The sequence below is a fragment of the Chiroxiphia lanceolata genome, chromosome 3, assembly GCF_009829145.1.
Source record: "Chiroxiphia lanceolata isolate bChiLan1 chromosome 3, bChiLan1.pri, whole genome shotgun sequence".
Taxonomy (NCBI): Eukaryota; Metazoa; Chordata; class Aves; order Passeriformes; family Pipridae; genus Chiroxiphia; species Chiroxiphia lanceolata.
The window spans coordinates 48,641,697-48,661,547 of record NC_045639.1 but is presented as its reverse complement, the minus strand read 5'-3'; the positions used below and the strand labels follow the sequence as shown (position 1 = coordinate 48,661,547).

Sequence of the window (19,851 nt, the reverse complement as noted above, 5' to 3'; positions counted from 1 at the left end):
TTGCAATTAAAAGCTCTAGAAACTATTTTCCATGTAATTCATTTCCATGTAGAATTTGATTCATATTAATGTATATGGCCATATCTACTTCAGAAATTACATCACAAATTTTTAACAATTACTACACTTGAGCTTGTCACTGACAGGGTCAAAAAACTGTAAAATGCATTCCTTAATTAGTAAGTATTTGAAAACATTTCTTAATTGAATAGCAGCAATTAAAAAATCTAATACCAATTAAATGGAGCAAGACACTTAAGACACAAGTCCTATCAAACTACTAATTTCAGTAGTAAAACCAAAAACAAACTCCTGACTTTTCCTCAAAGTAATTGCAGATTCACAGAATTATTTCACTGATATTGCTATTGATACACAACAAACTCAATTTACTTTCTCAAAATTTTGGTACAAGATTGGCAAGTAACTCAAGCCTTTTAGAAGACCAGAACTGCCCCCATTCACACCTTGATGTTTTCCTTACTCACCTGATGTTAGCTGACTTCGCCTTCAGGTCATTCCAGCGCTGGTTCATGTCATCAAGCCGGTGCTGGAGCAGAGCAGCTTCCTCAGAGTTTCCCAAGGCTTTCACCATCTTCTGTCTGTTTCCATCAATGCTCTTAAAGATGTCATTGTGGGCATCAATCTCAGCTTGGATGTCCTGAAATACCAGCAAGAAAAGTTCAAACATCTTAGTTCTGTAAGTAAAGGAGGGGAGACCTTATTCTCATCAGTAGTGCTAAGCACTAGGACAGAGTGCGTATTCTGACTTTCTTGGGTGACCCTGATGAAAGATGCAGACGAGAAAACCTGCAACCTTATTAACGTCACTATAAAAGGCCTAGCTTCCTTAAGTGTGAGAAAAGGAGTCAGAAAGTCATCCAAGACTGTGATACAGGAAATAGAACTAAAAACACAAAAGTTCTGTGGTGTTATGTTTTGTAGCACTGAAGGTAACTAATTGTCTACTGCTCACCCACGCATTTCACACAGTGTGGCATTTGCAAATGCTCTAGAAGTCATTTCCTTTTCAAAAATTACACAGATACAGCCGTAGCTGTCTATGTTGGCTCTTTCTTCTTTGAAAAACATTCCAGAAACCTTACACAGTCCAGCGAAATTCAGACTCTATGTAATACTTTAGGTCATATGTAATGAAAGCTTTTCACTAAAATCTGTATCCTTAAACTGCAGCTAAATGACTACAACAACCACAGGTCCATTTTTACAATTAAACTACTGTACACCATGGCCTGAAATATATGGAGGTAGACATAAAACAGCAGGAGGTATTACAATCTGAATTTCACAGTAAATACTGAAAAGAAAAAAGTGCTTGTGATTTTCATTCAGCTGACTCATTTCTCCTCCCCTTACAAATTATACCCATGTTATTCTCTCATCTACCATCTGCCTCAAGAAGCACATTACAGATGTTGTCTTCATCTAACTGAGCACAGTATTATTTTTAAAACACATTATAAGAGCAAATAAAACTTCCTGCATCACCACCAATGCTTTCTGGCATCCATGCATCTATGTGTACTCTAATAAAGCAACGTAAATGTGTGGAAAGCCAGGAGGTGTACTGGCTGTCTCAACAGGAGATTAATCACCAAAGATTATGACAGGAACTTGATGCAGATGTACATAGACTTCTTTAGCAAAGGAAGAAATTAAGTAACTGAAATCCCTTAAAGGCTTTTATTCTTCCAGTCAGCGCCTCAGTAATCACCATCTGCTGCCAAAAGCAGAACAGGAGGGGGCTCTTGTACCTCCCCATCCTAAAGATGTAGTCCTTCATCTTAGAATGGCTGCTTGAACATCTACAAATGAAAGCGTCAAGTAGCTATGAATTTGAGATAGCATGAAAGCTTTCCCGAATTAGGGAAGAAAGCAAAAAGAAGTCAGGATACAGCTGGAGAAGTGGGGGGAGGAGAGATGGGGCAGTGGGGAAGGAGTTGAGAGAGGGAGGCATCAGCAAAGGTCTGGCTGTCCTGATGAACTACTATGTGACTTTGGACAACCATCTATTCTTTGCCCTAAGATTCCCTATTCTAAAACAGGTAAAAAGACACTTTTGCTCTCTGTGAAACACCTGATAAAAATCATCATTCTGAACATAGATACAAACAATGACATTTAAAACAAAAAACCAAAACGGAAGGGTCTGATAATCAACCAACCAAAATAAGATAGAGTCATCAGCTCAATTAGATGCTTATCTGAAAACATTTGCAGCTCCTGTCCTTACATCTCCAATACATGTAGATGCAGTGAAAACCAACTCAATCCCACATAGCAGGAGGTACAATCACATACAGCAGTTACAATTCTGATTGCACACTAATCTGTGCTACAAAAGCCTGATCATGTAAAATATATTTCTTTACCTCTTCAAAGTCACAGAACACAACTTCATTGAAAACAAATTGATCTCTAATCTTCCATTCTACAATCACAATATTAATTTTAAAACCATTCATTCTAGAACCTTCATAAAACATTCTTTGATTATACTGAGAGGACACTTTGGTATACATGCTCAAAAATGTTTCATTCAAAGTGGGGTTTGATTCTTGCATTTCCCAGTTACTATGTTATATTGGTTAAGGCACAGTAAATCTGCTGTTCACTTTCTTGAGTCTCATCTGTGATGGCAGCATTGACACAACTCAGTTCAAAGAATAAAGTTTGCTAATTAAGTTCTCCTTCTCTTTTCTGATTTCCATTTTCCAGGGGGGGAAAAAAACACTGCCTGCTGATGGATAAACCAATAGGACTGATAAAGTTAATGAATGTAAATTAATCACAGTTCACAAAAAAAGATGGAGAGAATTTCAAATAACATACACCCCACATTGATGTGCACATGGAAGAAGAGCAGCAAGAAGGTGGGATGTGAAAAATTACTAATGGTAAGAGATGGACACAATAAATTAGTTATTCTCCCATAATGATATAAAAGATCCAGATTTTTATTCAGGTCTTGTCCTCTGCTGGAAGGTTAACAAAGATGATGGGCTTCCATCTTGTCCTAATCGCCTGCTGTAATTGGTAGTAATTGGTAATAATCCTCTTTTATTCATGGTGTTATCAAAATCTTTCAGTTCTTATGAGATTTGTAAACATGTGACTGCCCTCCCTTAGAATTTCTTTCTTCAAAGTGTGAAGAACTCTATTCATTCTGTAAACATACCAATTCATGTTTATCCTGACCTATCATTTCTCTTTCTCCCACCTTTTTCTTGAACTTTGATTCTCTATTGTCCTCTATGTGGCAAAAAAAAAAAGGGGATGAAAGAAGTTGATTATCCCTGCTCAGGCCTCAGTGAGGATTAATTCTAATAAGAGTTAATCCAATTTAAATTTTGCAATACTTTAGAATAAATTATAAACACTTCCCTGTTATCACAGTGAAGTTCCCATATTCAGAATCACAGGGACAACACACTGGAGGATGCAGGAGAAGAAGGGGAAAAAATTCTGTTGCTTTTGCCACATAAAGAGGGTGATACAACCACGAAACACCAGCACTCTTGGTAGCTCAACTGAAAGGGGATCCGGGTCAGAGTGCTCTCCCAGTGCAAGTAGAACAAATAAAAGGGGAGAGGAAAAAAAACAGCAAAAACACAACAGAAAAATGAAGGAAAAAGGAAAACTAAAGAAACACACTGTAAACAGAAAAGGACTTCTTGTTTATCACCTTAATTTTTTGAGGCGTTACTATAGAGATGTCATATTTTGCTAATTTTGCAAATATTTATGTGCACCTATCTGTTAAAATGGATTGATAATTTATTGTATGTGGTCAATTGTTTACAAGCCCAACTGCTTGAAGGATTAAGGTCCTAAATTAAAAGAATGCCCTTTGAGGAAAGAATTCATCCTATACATAAATCAAGGTGAAAGTTTTGAAAGATAGAAAGGAAAAGAAACAACTAGATTGGCATTTAGATATGTACTTCACCCTAGCCAGACTATTAGAAGATTGCCACTTTCCTTAAATTGTTTTTAAGTATTAAGATCAAACTGCTGCCTGTCTTTTCCACTTTGGTCTGGTAATTTCAAAATCCCCTTTATTTCTATTCTGAATCTTCTTTGCTTTTCTCCCTCTTTATCCGTCTTCATGTAGGATTCAAGACTTCATTTTATGTTTGGATCTGATTTTAAATCTTGTCTCCATAATAAGAAACCCACTTCTTACTTTAATTTCTATAAAATAAAATACTAAATTATCATATGATGTCAACTGAAGAGCAGGTGTCTTTAAAGAATGTATAAATACGGTGCAGGCTACTCAGTAATGCTATAGATGGCAAGGATAAGGACCACTGAAAAGGACCCAAAGACATAGCTGACTCCACTTGAAGCTCATACCAAAACAGCTCAAAGGCAGACCAGAGTGATGTGCCCAGGGTAAAAGAAGACATATGACAAAGATTGGAACAGAACCAAACTTTGCGAGCCCAACTCCAAGCTATTAAACTTTTGTCTTTTCTTTCCCCCTTACAGATTGCAAATATATGTCAAAAAGAGTTACAATGCTAGGCATAATTGTCATTTGGAAACTATTAATACTTTATAAAGGCAAAATAACTCCAAACCAAACCAACAGCATTCCCACGACAAAGGGCATTCTAGTGTCTTTTTTCTAAATTATGAGCCCGGAGGGCCTCTAATTCACTCTGCAACCCTCTAAGCTATTAGCACATTCACTTCCACTCACATTTTTTCAGATTTTATTTGTCTATAATGGCAATACACCAGTGAAGACAGTAACACGGGCAAAGTACTTCCCTCTTTAAAGGGCCCAAACCCTTCTGTTGAAGATAAAAACACAACTAGTGGAAGAAAACTCCACAGCATTTTAAAATATGCAAAATGTTATTCTATTAAATTATCACTATCAAAAATGCTGGAGTAATGATATAAAGATCTAAAACAAGGAAGTTAATTTATTCTGTAAGGTAAATAAACAGATTTTCCTATAACATTACAGATTCTATTATCAAGAACCCTTAATCAATTTTTTACTACATATAACAACAAAACCTGACTTAGACTCTTAAGAAAAAGGTCAATAGCACTCTATAACAAATTCTAACTTCACAGGGGATTTTAAGACAGTTACATACAGGACTTACCAACGTTTTATTCCAATGTTTTTTAAGCCCACTATAAAAAGCAGAATTCTGCATTACACTCCAATTTCTAATCATTTTTATGTTTATGGGGAAACAGAATTCCACTGCATCTTCACAAACATCTGACCACAGAGCAGGGATGGCAAGTTATGCCACACAAACCACATAAGGTTTGCAAGAAAAGGACATATGGGTACAATGCTGATGCCGCGCAACAAGACTACCAGTGTTTTGCATTAGCACACAGACTGTGACATCCTTTTAATCCCCAGGTACAAGCCAGATACAGGCAAGCTGTTGCAGCTTTCAAACTACATGTACATCTTAAAAGGAGTTAGTGGGGTTGAAGCTGACTCTTTGTGAATGAAAAATAGCTTGAAAAACTGCATTTTCCCTAGAAAGGTTACTTCAGGCTATTTTGCCAGGACAGTTTTGTACTTCTTCTGCCCAATACAAATCATGCCCATGACTGGAACATGTCAGCAGACCTGGTGCAGGTACATGGAATTGAAAGTCCCCAAAAAATTACTGCCTTCACTGACAACGCCCAAGTCAGCAAAGACATAGTCACAGAAATGCTGCACTTGCCTCTTTCAAAGTTCAGGAAGAAATGTGATGACTGCTCATCAAAATATCTGCAGAAAACAGCTGGAAGAAAAACATCAGTGCAACCAAAGGACATAGTTGTATGCCACAGACAACAGCCAGAACATCATTCTTTGAGGTCTCTCAGCAGGTAGCAAGGGAACGGATTTCTTTTTTTTTTAATAGCAGATTGTTTATCTTGAACCAGATACATTCTAACTGGTGCTGCCAACTGCCTCTGGGACCACTGCTGTGTCACATATTCCTTTTAGCCTCTGCTTCACTGGGAGCTCTTCACTTTTTGATGACCCTTAAGGAGGGAGTAAGAATCAGGGCATACTAGAGGGTGGTCATAGAGAAAGGGAAACTGGAATTTTATTGGTCTCTTCCTTAAAAATGCTGGGGATAGCAGGGAGAAAGGGATGCTCTTGTAAAAACATGTTCAAAAAAATCTCATAGAGGGAGTCTGCTCTCATGTCAGAGGACAGTGATGCCTTTGGAAAGGCTCATCCCATCTGCTCTTTCAGAGGCCTGCAGTAGCAGTTGCTGTTGAGCAACCCATTTATAATGAATTCACATTCAGAAGAGCAGCACGCATTGCATATCTTTGGGAAGAATTGCCATTACCATAAATCCACCAGTGGCAGAAGTGCGTATAAAGACGGACATTAAAAATCTCAAGTGTCATGTGCAGACCATACTGGGCATCACTACAGCTACTGCGACTGTAGTGTAAGATTAGAGTAATTTAGATGCAACAGAAATTTAATTCCTACTTAAGCTCTCAGATATTTCACGAAGAAAAAAACCAAAACTTTTTTGGGAAAAAACCACTTGGGGACATTTTTCACATCTAATTTTCAAAGGCTTGTATTACCAAGAGCCTTGCATCAACACTTCAAGTTTCTAAAAAGTTATCCCAACTTGCACTTAAGCCTCATGGATAGTACCATAAGACGTGACATATGGTGTGAGTAAAGATTCATTTCATCACAAGAATGATGATGCACTTATAGGAAGGCTGAGAATGCCATCCTGCCTTCAACAACCTCTGTGCCTCCATTGCATGTCATTGATTCAGCATCTGAGGGGCACCATAAATGTGCTAATACTAATTCCAGCAGTCACATAATTGTGACTGAACAAAGTCAAAGCAGCCCTGCCTACTGCAGTGTAATGTGACTCTGCTCTTGCATAGGAAGGGAGTGCCGTGCAAGCTTCTGCAAATGCCATCTGGCTTCTGCATTACAACCACAGCAACAGCACTCATAATTCTCTCTGTAGAACATATATTAATAAATCCAGAAAGCTGAAAGTAGCTTGCAAGCCAGGATTGCTGTCATAATGCTGTTTCTCCTGCCAGCAAACTCTTTAGGAAGAACAGGATGGGTGCGTGGGGAACCATAAGAAGGAGAGATGAAGCAAGGGAGGAGGAGGGGAGCTTGTTAAAAAAAAAAATTGCTTAATAAGTACAGATTAAAATTTTAGAATTTGTGGTCAAAGTCCACCAAATAAAATGTTAACTTTCTCCAGCACCAAAGCATTCTCCTACGTTGCATTACAAATTAAAAATTTCAGCACAGTAGACAACAAAATTTCACGCAAGCTTCAAGCTAAAAAATACAGCAGAGCTGGGAGACCTGTAAGGTTTGAGTTTGTTGAGAATTGCTATGATCAGTTTCTTTGAGATGAAATAAACACTGGAATATTCAGTCACAGGGGACAGCCTGGAGTTTGCAGAGCCAGGGTTTGTATGATTCACAAAACTTTAGAATCACTGGTTTCAAAACTTCTGTCTTAATGATGTCAGGAAACACCTCAGAGTCCAGCATGTGTCCTAATCTTTACAGGCTACCAGCAGCAGTTACAAGAGAAGCAGTTAAAAGAAGAGTGAAGACCAGATAATAGACTGGGAGCAAGAGAGGAGGAAGTGGTCTACACCGAGAAGAAAACGTATCACAAATGCTTTTGCTGTTACTCAGCTAATTTTGGAAGAGTCATGCTGGGATACTGAACAGTATCTGTCTCAAGCATATCCCTCCCCAGTAAATGAGGTTGGCAAACTGGCAACTACAGAAAAGGCTGATTTACATTAAAAAAAGAGAACATACTAAAGTTTAGAAAACTACAGAATCAAGCTTTACAATCTGCTCTCCTCTCATGTGACCACAGTTTTAAGGTGTCTTAATTTGTAAATAAACTACTATATATTTTGTTGCATGCTCCGGTCTTGCAGGACACAGGAAGTTTGTATGGTGTAATATTATTAAAAAAAAAAAAAAAGTAAAAAGTAATACAGTACATAAAGCCAATCTAACAATGGTTACAAACATACAATTGAGATTTCACTGCAAGTACTGAGAAATACATGAAAACAATCTGATTTTTAACATTCTCACGTCTCTTGCTCATTAGCACAATCACTGCAAAGTCAAGCCTCCTGCCTCTCAGCATTACTGTTACCAAACTATTTGGTAAGAGAAAGAGTAACTAGTTTGAATAAAAGAAGAGCAAATGAAAAAATGGGAAAAGATACATATTCATTGGAAGCCATCACGCGATCTTCCAATTTGACTAAGATAACATTCAACTAAATTTAACAGCAAACTGCTGAGCACTTGCTTTATGTCAACAGCAGAACAAGGTCACAGGCATCCTGAAATGTTCCCTAATACCCTTGGCTTAGCAAAGCCGAAACGTTTCTTCATTTTCTTTGGAATAAAAAACAAACAAACAAACAAAAACCACCAAAACAAGCAAAAAACCCCAGAGGACGCCAACAATCAGAGGACATGCTCTAAAAGTCATCTCGTAGGACCTGAAACAGGGAAAAGAAGCAGTATTAGATTTCCATAAACAGGGGGCACATGAGGACATTAACAGCAACACAGGAAACCTAAGTTAAACATCAACTTACCCTCTTTATTTATTGTGTAGTTTTCAAAGGTATACATAGCCTTTTTCAAAGGCATAAGTATATGCAACTACCTATCATACCTTTTCAACTTTTGTCAGCAACTCACGTAAGCTGAAGTTCAGGCCCATCATCATTAAGTGTCCTCTGAAGCCTACATTTTCCTGGTACGTCCTCCAAGCCAGTTCTACAGCCTTCAAAAGTTTTCTCTCTTTTTCCACCTATATAGTCCCAAAATTCTCCAGGTGTTCCTGTGCGTGCCCCTCTCCTGGGCTGTGCTCCCCCAGGGACAGTTCACACAGCGCCATCGTCACAGTCTCCCTGCCCCTGTTCCTTCTCACGGGCTGGGCACCTGGGAGTGAGCTGCTGACACTGGGTGATGCTCATTGCAGGGTCAACCTGACCCGAATAGCACTGTGGGGATCTCCTCGTCTCCACACCTCCCCAGGACTGCCTCCAGCTCACCTCAGCAATGGCCTGCAGGATCCAAGTGCTTCTTGCAGACTTAAAGCTCAATGTTTGGTCTCAGTGACCCCAAACAAGAGAAGTTATAATCTTCTGGTATATGATGGGTGGAGAGGAGGAACAAGTCCTTCCACGTTGGTCCATTCAAGGGAAAAAAAATATAAAAGAAAAAAAAATCCCCAGAGAAATTTCCATCTATAGAAAGCATCAAAAGCCAGTTTCTCAGAGAAATTAAAATGGGATGACACACTTCATCCTAGGAGACACAGCACTGTGATCAGACAGGAGGCCATCTCTCCTCTCCCTGCCTTCTGAACAGTCAGCCACCTATGGGCTGGTGCTGCTATGGCAGTAACCAGGCACCTCCAGCCCACTTCAGCCAGGAGATGATGCACCACAGAAAGCCAAGACCTATTAAAAGTCATCTAAAAGTAGTTTCCTTCGTTTAGGGAAAAAAAAAAAAAAGTCCAGCAAAGGATTCTGCTGCAACCTCCAAAGCCTTCGCTGGGGATCTCCTCCTTTGGTCCCGTCTGCTCTGACAGCCGTGTGGTAATCTATCCCCAGCATTTGTTTATTATTGTAATCAGCATCCTCCCTTCCAGCAGCCCTGGTGTTGCTCTGAAGCCAAGCACACTCCCCCTTCCTGGAGGCCTCCCTGCTAGAAAATCACCACCACCCCTGAGGCTGCAGAAACCCCATACCAAAACCCCTCACTCGACCCATTTCCTTCTCCTTGAACAGAAAGGTGGCTATTTAGTCACTGAACAGGTTTTGGAGCTGTAAAAGCAACCAGCGCTGCATAGAGCTACCACAGGCCCGTGGCCGCTCAGGAGGGCAGGGGCAGCGCAGGCAGATTGTTTTCATATGAGCCTGTGCTTGCCCGCAGGAAACCTGACACCCCATGGGTGGTTGTGAGGAAATCACTCCATTTCAAACCATTCCCACTGGAAACCGCGTGTGCATGTGAAAGCCTATATAAGCTACTATTAATGCCTTCCGTACAAGCACACATTACTCAACCACCAAAACCAGATTCGGTAATAATGCCAAAAAGTCAGCCAATGTATAATTAAAACCAAGCCAGTAACCCATCACTTGCAAACCCCATTACAACTATTTCTCCTATGAACACATTGGGCATCATATGTTGCTTTTACTTTCTTTTTACTTCATCCAACCATCATATGAAGTACCAATGAATTCACCAGCAGCAAAGCTGTCTTTAAAATTATTCTAAGCTAGTGGGTCATACCGATATAGACAGCATGGGTGAGGATTTTAAAAATAAACTATAGAGGGGAAAAAAATTAAAATATTGGCATGAGCAGGATTTTTCCTTGTTTTATTTGTACTTTGCCTCCTGTCTGTATGTTTTATGTGGGCACATTACACAAACTGCAGAAGTGCTTGCAAAATAAACTGAGGAAAGTTTTCCAAAGGTGACAGAACACAATCAGCTTTACAGCCCATATGACAGGTCAGCACAAACTGTCTGAATTTATTCCACTACTTCTGGAAGCAAAAAGCCCGTTTATTATGTGACAGTATCTCAAATCATGTTCACAAACTATTCTTTTCCAAATTAACCACTTACAGAAGGAAAATCAACACATTAGACTGAAAAAGTGAAACCATTCTGTGAGAGATTTAACTACAATCACTATGAGAATCTCTTTTCTTCTCCTGCAAGAAAGACATAGTTCCTATTCCCATGCACACTAAAGTTTTTTTCTGCTGCTCTTGGATTAAAAAAACCCTTGCAAACCAGGAAGAAACAGCCCTCAGATCCACTTCAGAGATGCTAGTGCATATAAAATGAAAATGGGTGTCAGGTTGGATTATAGTGAAGCTTCATAACTCCAGGACTGAATCCAAATATACAACGTTAATTTTATGTTTAGTCTCAGACTTCATACTTCGATAACTTGTTTCCCAATTTTCTGTTGTCATCAAAAAAAATCATACATTCTAGATCTTTCAGTACTATTAGATGCAAATGAAATGCCCTCTGAGGTGGATATTTTATGGAACTATTTTACTGGAATTATTTGCATAATTCCATAAATATTTTATGAATTATTTGCATAATTCCATGAAAGGTTATCAAATATATATGTATATACGCAATGTTAGAATAATGCTTCCAGTAAAACAGCTTTGAAAATTGTACCAAATAACTTTTTCAGTGGCCCTCTCACATTAAAGCACACTGCAGTATTTGAGAAATTCTAAATTTGTAGAAGAAAAAGAAGATCTACATCAACGTATATTTACCACAGCTTCTACAAAGGTAGAAGTTCTGTAAACATGGCAATGTCTGATCATAAGCTCCAGAAATACAACATATATTTTAGGACAGCTTTACATTACTTATTACTATTAAAGTTTTGCTGTCATAATTTTCCACAAAAATAACTCTCACCATTGGCAATGGAAATGAAAATTTTATTACAAAAACTACAGTTATTACACAGATGAAATATTTGAATGCTAGAGCCCAAAGAAATTCACATTCTGTGAGTGTAAGCCCTCATGCAAACCCATGATCTACAGCTGAAAACAAGTACATCATCAATTGCAATGAGGTATCCTTCCAAAGTGCTCTTGTAGATACTAAGATCCACAACTGGGAATTTAAGACACTGGAGAGCAATGTACTGCTGATAGATTCGAGGTACTGCTGCAGAAGATTATGTGCAGTGGAGCTTCTTGCTACTTTTGCTATTAGAGCAGTTTGGTGCATTTTCTTCCGTCTTAAAATAAGAACATAAAACTGGATAAAAATAAAACAACCAGCTAACAGCATTTTACAGCCAATGGTAACATCACTAATGGCAGCCTGGAAAATGCAAGGGTCATCCAAAGAAAAGTATTGCTATCAACGGTACAAAAAAGATGATCAGCACAGCAGTCTGTGACACATAACTACAATCAGATTTGCTAGAAACTGTTTTTAGGTATGGGTTCTGAAGTGCATGCCCTGCAAATCCAGGCTTAAGAGCCTCATTATTTAGCAAGTCACTTAATGCAGAGATTATAAAACTAGTAGAAGAATTTTACATCTAAACACTTAGCATTGTAAAGATTTAATTAAAAAAACCTGCTTTTATCAAGTATAAATCCAGAAATAACTGAGTGTTAAGCTACTGCAAACAAACCAGCAGAACCAACGAATCTAAAACTAGGTAAGGGGAAAAAAAAGTTATTCCATTGCTGCTGGAAGAAAACTCGGAAATGATCTTACACACACCTCTAAAGTTCAATTTCAGAAAACATAAAAGTCTTTCAGACTTCAATGTGCAAAACAACATTAAGTATATAGTCTATAAAGGATTTGCTTCACACTCGAGATGATGTGCAAAAAATGCAATAAAACTGTCATACTAAACACAATTTGACTTTGCAATACAAACTACAGAAATGGGAAAATAATACTTTTTTTCTAGAAAACATGGAAAAATAAACAGTGGCAAGAACCTTAAGAGTGAATGAAGCAGGTTATTTATACATAGAGCATACATATATCTTATGTGACTCATAACAACAAGTAATGACAACAAAAAGATAAAAACAATAATGTTTCCTTGCGTGATTCATGTAAAGGGCTTAGAGGTCAATAGGTGGTTACAGCAAATCCATACATCCTGTTTTCACTCAAGACATGTAGTTTCAGGCAGGAACACAAAAAATCAGCAGTTCAAAAGCAGTGTGTTACTTTCACCTGCCTTGCAAAATATCTGGCATCATTCTGATCAGACCAGGAGGGAGAGATGCCTTCTCACTTCCCACAGCAGGTCAGCATTTACAATACAGACTTAACACACAACTCCAGCAAGATCAGTCCTACACTGAGGCTCATTATCAACTGAACCCAACACCAAGGTTTCAACTAAGCAGAGACTCATTGATAACCTCTGCCAGAAGTCAAATCACTCAAGCAACATAGTACCACAAGGACCAGGAATTCATCAGGACAAACGAGCAAATTGAATTATTACAATAAAGAGCAATAAGTAGCAGGATAAGACAAAAGTAACTTAAATATGATTGCCAAAATTACCAATTAAGTATCTATTACACTGGCAATTGCAATGCAGATTATGAATTACATGAAACGGTCTGCAGAGTTCCTAGAGCTTAGAGCCAAGGCACTGCAACCATTTGATTTTGTTCTTTCTGTAAGACGAAAGGGTATTGGTTTGCCTTGGAAAAGTAATTTTAAAAGGATCAACCAGTCACATTCAATGGTCTGCCCTATAAAATATCTGTAATATTCAATGACAGAGTTCTACATTAGGTAAGCACTGATAGACTGTGGCCTTCCTCAAACAAATAAGACAAGACTTTAAATTTCAAGAATAAAATTTGTTAGAATTGCAGATGAGATAATGTAGCCTTGACGACAAGCAGTGCTGCACTGCCATGACAGATTAGTAGAAGACTGGGTGGTTTGATGGCAGGGTTTTCCACCTCTTATTTTTAACCTGTTTGGACAAAACATGGCTTTCAGCTTTATGACTCAACCACGACTTTATAATGTTTTAGACCCAAATATAATCTGTTGTCTTATTTGAACTTCCCAGAGGAAGCCAGCTCTAAATGAAGAACATTTCAAAGATACTCAGAATAAAAAAAATGAAAGAAGTATCTCATACTTGGAGTATACCTAAAAGAGATTAGATGCCAAAGGGAAGTATGCAGGAAAGTACTACCATGGCATCTATTTCATGCATAAAGAAATTTACTGAACCAGAGATTAAGATTTAAAATCCACTTATGGGACTGACCAAAACATGAAGGTTTTAATCCTGACCCTAACCAACAGAACAAGGGAGGCAGCACTGAGTACGGATGAAGTCTGGCTTTTATGCCAGACAGGAATTTCACTGTCAGGTGTAACTTTCTAGTTAGTTCTGGTGACTAAATAAAATGTTGCTATTGATCAACAGTCTATAAAGACTTAACTGCTGAAGCCTCCTTCTAAGACTGTTAGCTGCCTTTCCTCCTCATTTTCCCTCTTCAGATATAAGATACTGATGCTTGCTTGCAATAATCACACTGGAAATTAGAAAGCCTCAAGGTCCCTCATGGTCTGTCTTAAATAGCATTTTTAACTCTGTTCTCTTCACACAGAAATGAAACAAACAAGTTATCTTAGATGAATATATTAACATTTTTATTAAAAAGGGTGAAACTGAAAAGAAGGTGACTGTCTGGTGGTGATATAACATGACAGACTCCCAAAAAGCAGCACATCCAAGGAAGAGGTTCTACAGGCTGCTTTAACCCATGCACAGAGTAAATACCCAGTTTCCCAAGCTAAAAAAAAAGGACTTTCAATATTTCAACCCAACCTGAAAATGTTTTCCTTAAAATTTTCTTGACTGTAATGAAAATAGTTTTCTTGTTTTCTGACAGCTTAGTCCAATAAAAGCCTCATTCAATCCATGCATAACAAACGTATTTAAAGGAACTTTCTACAAGAGCATATTTATATATTTATTACTTATGGGGGTACCCATCCCTCGAGATACTAAAACTGATCAATGAAAAGCTGATTAATTTAGTAGTTTTCAGACAAGTGTGCAATCCAAATAGAGAAAAGACCATGAAAAATAAATTTTAATTACAGAGTTTATTATAAATAATTGACAGAGCACTAACTAATTCTACAGTACTAACTCTGTATCTCTGGATTAAAATCTCATTCAAATAACATGGCAGTCTCTTCCTACTTTACTTCTTAGCAATAGCATTAGACTCAAGTGTCTAACAAGGATTCAGTGCCATTACAGTTAGCCTGTGTAATTTATCATTGTGCCACACTCGAAGTACCTTTTGACTCAGTCTGGCAATATATTATTTTATCCTCTAACTTGTCTTATATTCTCAGTTAACTAAGTGGCCTTGTCTTGCAGGAAGAAATATTACCTGGATCTAGTTGATTCTGAGGTTTTATGGGGTTTTTTCAAAGGCCACTGGGAATAGGACTCTCCCCATCCAATGAAAACTCTACTCTCAGCCATAAAAATATGCCTCAGCTGTAAGCTTTTCAACAATGAACTTTTAATTCTGTATTTGAACATTGGCTAGGACTTTGCTATATAAAAACAAGTGCATTTTTAATTTCTAGCATAAACATCAGAAAGATATAACCTGTATGCAAAAAGAATAAAAAAATATGTAATTGGTATTATTTGAAGTAAATTTTTGTCTATGAAGTGAGAATTCTTATAACATTTACCAAGAAATGTGCCTCTATATCAACTTTAATATGCCACAGTGAAACAGCCATAAGAAAACTACTCTTCTGAATATAGCAAATGGATATCTACCAAGTAGTTCTATCAAACCACAGAAAGTCTATTTCTTAATCAGGCAAGAAATACCAAAGTACAACGCTGCAATTTACCAAAAAAGTGATGGTTTTGTTTCTTTTCAAAGTTCAGTAAAAAAGACCAATTAACCTGGACTACAAGGATATTCTATTAACATTTATTTAAATCTTTTCATGATGTGGATACTGCATCAAAGCAGCAACTCACAATGCTTCACTCACCAAACGGAACTTTCGCTGTTAGTGGGGAAAGAATAGTTATCTGATGGGGGGTTTACTTTAAAGGCCTTGTGACTTATACCATAGGACATCTAAATTAATTTTCAAATGACAGGAATAAGTCTTAAAAACTGGACATAAGATTAGGGTTTAAATGACGTAGTCCAGAAAGAGTATTCATTCTTTTCACTGGCTGTGTAATGATCCCCTGAGCCAACTCCATAGTTGGATAAATTAAACAAATAAATGATAGTCCTTTTTATCACATATAGTATGTAATGATAACACTGAAGCTGCTAGGTACTCCCAGTCATTGCTTAGCAGCACCTTAAGAAATAACATAAGCAATTCAAAATTTCAGGAAGTAATCCTCTAAAACATAGCTGTGACTTGTCCTAAGGGAGGGTGCTTCAAGTCAGCCATGTAAAGTATGTAAGAAGGGGAGAACACACCACAAAGACTGGAGAAAAGTGCAGAGAACGGAACTTCCATAATCTCTGCATCCAAGTCACACAGTGCTGTGGGTGCTGCAGGAAGCAGCAATCATTTGTTCATAGCAAGCACTTCTAAAGAGGGAATGAAAAGGTAAGAAAACACTTTCCTTCCATGTACATGGCAAGTAAGGTAGAAGATTTAGTATGTGTTCTAAAAATTACAGCAAATCCTTTTCTCTGCTCAGTTGCCCATCCCCTAGTACCTGGCAGGTGTTATGATTTCCAAGTTTGTAATTGCCTCCAGGCACCCATGCTCCACAGCATACTACTTCCCTACGCCTACAAGAGTCCTCCTACAGGAGTACAGCCCAGTATGTTCATACCTGCTATTTTTCTCCCTTTTGAACTTTATCCTACTGAGCATATTTGATACAGCTTTTCCCTTGATTAAGCTCCCAATGACTGCTCTGGCAAGTGACACTCATCACTGTCTTAACTACTTCGTCCTGGAAAGAATTTGGATGCAGTAGTAAGTTTGCCTAGCTATCAAGGATTATAAACAAATACAGTTACAAAAACTAAGGAGAAAAATTGTAATCCCAAGCATTTTCAGCCAACTAACTTGATTGTATTCTATTTAGTTTCCTAGTATGTATTTATGTCTCCGTTTACTATTTGATCCATTGTGTAGCTAGACGAATGCTCTCAATCATATTTATCTCAGAAGAATCCTTTTTCAAGATTAAGCCCTATAAAAAGGAAGCAACTCATCTGGTTATTATCAAATTCGATAAATGCTTCACTGACAAGGAAAATAGTTAAGCTGAATTACATTAATCAAATTGCCATCAAGTGATTAGGAGACAAAATTCCTGCATCATCACGGGCCAGAAAATGAAATCACAGAAGACCTGTGATTAGGCAGAAAAGAGCTTGGCATCTCCTTGTGAACTCTATTCCATTCTTACTGCAAAAAGCTCTTTTGTAACAACAAAACCATCACATGCCCTTGTTCAAAGCCACTGATGAAGCTAGATTTGACACAATAAATACACTGCACACAGCAGCAACATTTGGCTCCAGAGAGAAAATGCACAAAATCACTATAGCACTTCAAATACTCTAACAGAACTTAAAGAGACTGTGTGAGAAATACACATTTCAAGGACATTCACACTTGACCTTTGGTTACAAAACTCATAAACATCACCTCATGAACATGAAGGTGATCTTAGAGCCTAAACATGCCCATAAACACTCAATACATTCATATTTTCTAACTGGAAGACATACTGTGGTTCATTTGTTCTCTCTTCATTTTTTACTTATCTTCCCCATCAGAATCTCAAAATCAGCATCAGAATCTCAAAAGCAGAGTAGAAAATTAAGGGAAGACAATTCTAATAATCAAAGTTCGTAAAGAATTCAAAGATTCATGAAACTGTTAGGTTTATTAGCTTTAGAGTATATAGTCATAAATACGCATTATATGATTGACTTTGTGACTTGCTGACAACTAAGTGAATGCATTCTGATATTAATTGTTTGGTAGCACAAAGAGCTTTTAAAATTGTCATATAATGCAAGCTACATTTAATTTTACATTTTTTTTAAATGTAGCTAACATGCAAATAAGCATGGCCATTTTTTTGTGTTGCAGGGCTATCAAGCAGATCTTCAACTATTTTGTGCTTCAGAAGGAGAAGGAAAATTAGAGGCTTTAGGGTTCATTGGTTTTCCTATGTCTGAACTTTTAAAATAATTGGAGGTTTATTAATTAGCTTCTCTATTTTATGCGATACCTAATTTTTACCTCTATCTCCACTGAACACATGAAAAGAACAATTTCTTACCTTTTTTTTTTAAGTGAACGAGTTAGTACTTAATAAATCATTGTTAAAGGTAATATAAGAAGCCTTAAAAATCTAAGTTCTGATCAAGGACCACAAATACTCCAGGCTGTTAAGAGATGAAATCATTCTATTTTGTAGCCACAAAATTGGGAAGAATTATTCTCACATTAATTGGCTAGAACTCAAACACATAGAAGGAACATAAGAGAGATATCCATGTGCAGGAGCGACAGTATTGTTATTCATATATTCTTATATACACATGCAACAAGAAATTAATTAATCCTCCTTTAGTTAGTGAGGCAAAACTGAAAAACTGTAATGCAACACCTCAGGTTAAAGAATAAAGTCCAACTTGTAGTGATCCTCTTAATAATGCCTTCGTTTCTGACTTTAAATAAGTTTCCAAAGCAGTTAGAAAACACTACAGAAAGCAGGGACAAGCCTCCTCTGAAGACCTTTAGAATTTAAGAACCATAAAAAAAAGACTTACTGGAAGGTATCAAGGGACCCAATCACTGCATTTTTTTTTGTTGCTGGATTTTAAATCTTATCCCAATAGTAAAGGTCCCAACAATTATCTAAGGACTTCCAGGGGAATACCAAGTGTTCTTAAGTAACAGGATGGTTGAGAGCAGTTTTTCACATAAAGCTGCTGATCCTTCTGGCATCTCCCACAGCAAGAAGTGTTTTTCACTGCAATGCCTGAATGACTGGCCTATCATTTTTGCTACACATAGATTGTTTTGGTCTCTTCTCTCCCTCTTTTTTTTTTTTTTAATTCAGTCTGAAAATTATTTCCAGCATTTACCAGAGTAAGGAATTAATGTAAAGACTCAGTAAGAAGTACCCACTTACATGCACCTTCCAAATCCACACCATACAGCTCCTATCTTGTGTCTTTAAAGGCTGCAATATGTGATTGCTAGTAATAAATTTGTGTTTGCTTATTCAAGTGTCAAACTAGTAAAAAATGCTTTTTTATTTAGGTTTTTTTTTTATTATGCATCTGTTTTTACCTTTCAGTGTACTGTTCAGACCTTCAGCTTCTTTTTCTTTTAAGTGGTATAGGAAGGAGAGACAAAAAGGTGCTTGGCTAAACTCCATGAGATAACTCTGAGCTCATCAGGGTCAGATGAACATGACAAAAAGTACAGTCTGCCTTAAAGCCTGGTTTATAATCATATTTTCTATTTGATATCTTATTTCAATAACCACAGTTCATTTACCAGACTCATTTTCTGGCTAAAAGCTACTCAGTACAAAACCCAGAAAAGCAGATAGATGCCAAAGATAAGTTTGGGGCATCTGTTGACATCCCATTCCCCAAATACACATTAAAAAGAGCAGAAAGTGTCCCCTAAGTGTGTTGCCAGGACCAGCTGCGTTCCAGGAATCCCAAACCAGTTGCAGGATGAAGGAGTAGAACTAGCATGAATATTCTCAATTTGCTCTCAAATTCAACAGGCTGTTGGCAGTAATTTATGTTTCAACAGAGACACCTACAGAATGCTCAAAAACTGGAGCAAATCTGTTTAATTCAGAAGAGAGAAGGAACAGAGGGAACAGGAAAGCCTTAATTATCCTTTTGTATACGCTCAAAAGCAAAGCAAAGAGCAGAGGCCAAAATGGGCTGTGCTACCAGCTCTGCCAGCCCTAAGACCAGACCCCATATGCAACATGTTGATGCCTGGAACAAGTGCTGCTGCCGTGCTCTCCTGAGGTACTGTCACCCCTCAGTCAAGCTCAGAATACTTGGTGCTCAGGGGAACAGACACATGTGCAAGACAGGAGGCTGCCGAGTGTTGCCAGCACACTCAGGCAGAGAGACTCAGAATTCGCTGCTGGGTTTTCCAGTGCTGCAAGTACACTTTTCTTTCCAAATACCCCATCTGAC

At 37.7% G+C, this 19,851-nt stretch overlaps 1 protein-coding gene across 8 annotated transcripts in view; it reads right to left on the bottom strand.

Moving 5' to 3' along the window:
• The window catches only part of UTRN (utrophin), a 364,804-nt gene that overhangs the window by 127,176 nt on the left and 217,777 nt on the right, over positions 1–19,851 (bottom strand). For 5 of the 8 annotated variants that reach the window (XM_032682362.1, XM_032682360.1, XM_032682363.1 and 2 more), the window contains one exon: positions 489–661. In XM_032682362.1, the coding sequence (XP_032538253.1) occupies positions 489–661 (173 nt within the window). Of the gene's footprint in view, positions 1–488; positions 662–8,729; positions 8,966–9,111; positions 9,498–9,601; positions 9,732–19,851 lie in introns of those variants that run through there. The other 3 variants (XM_032682366.1, XM_032682368.1, XM_032682365.1) reach the window with 3 other exon arrangements.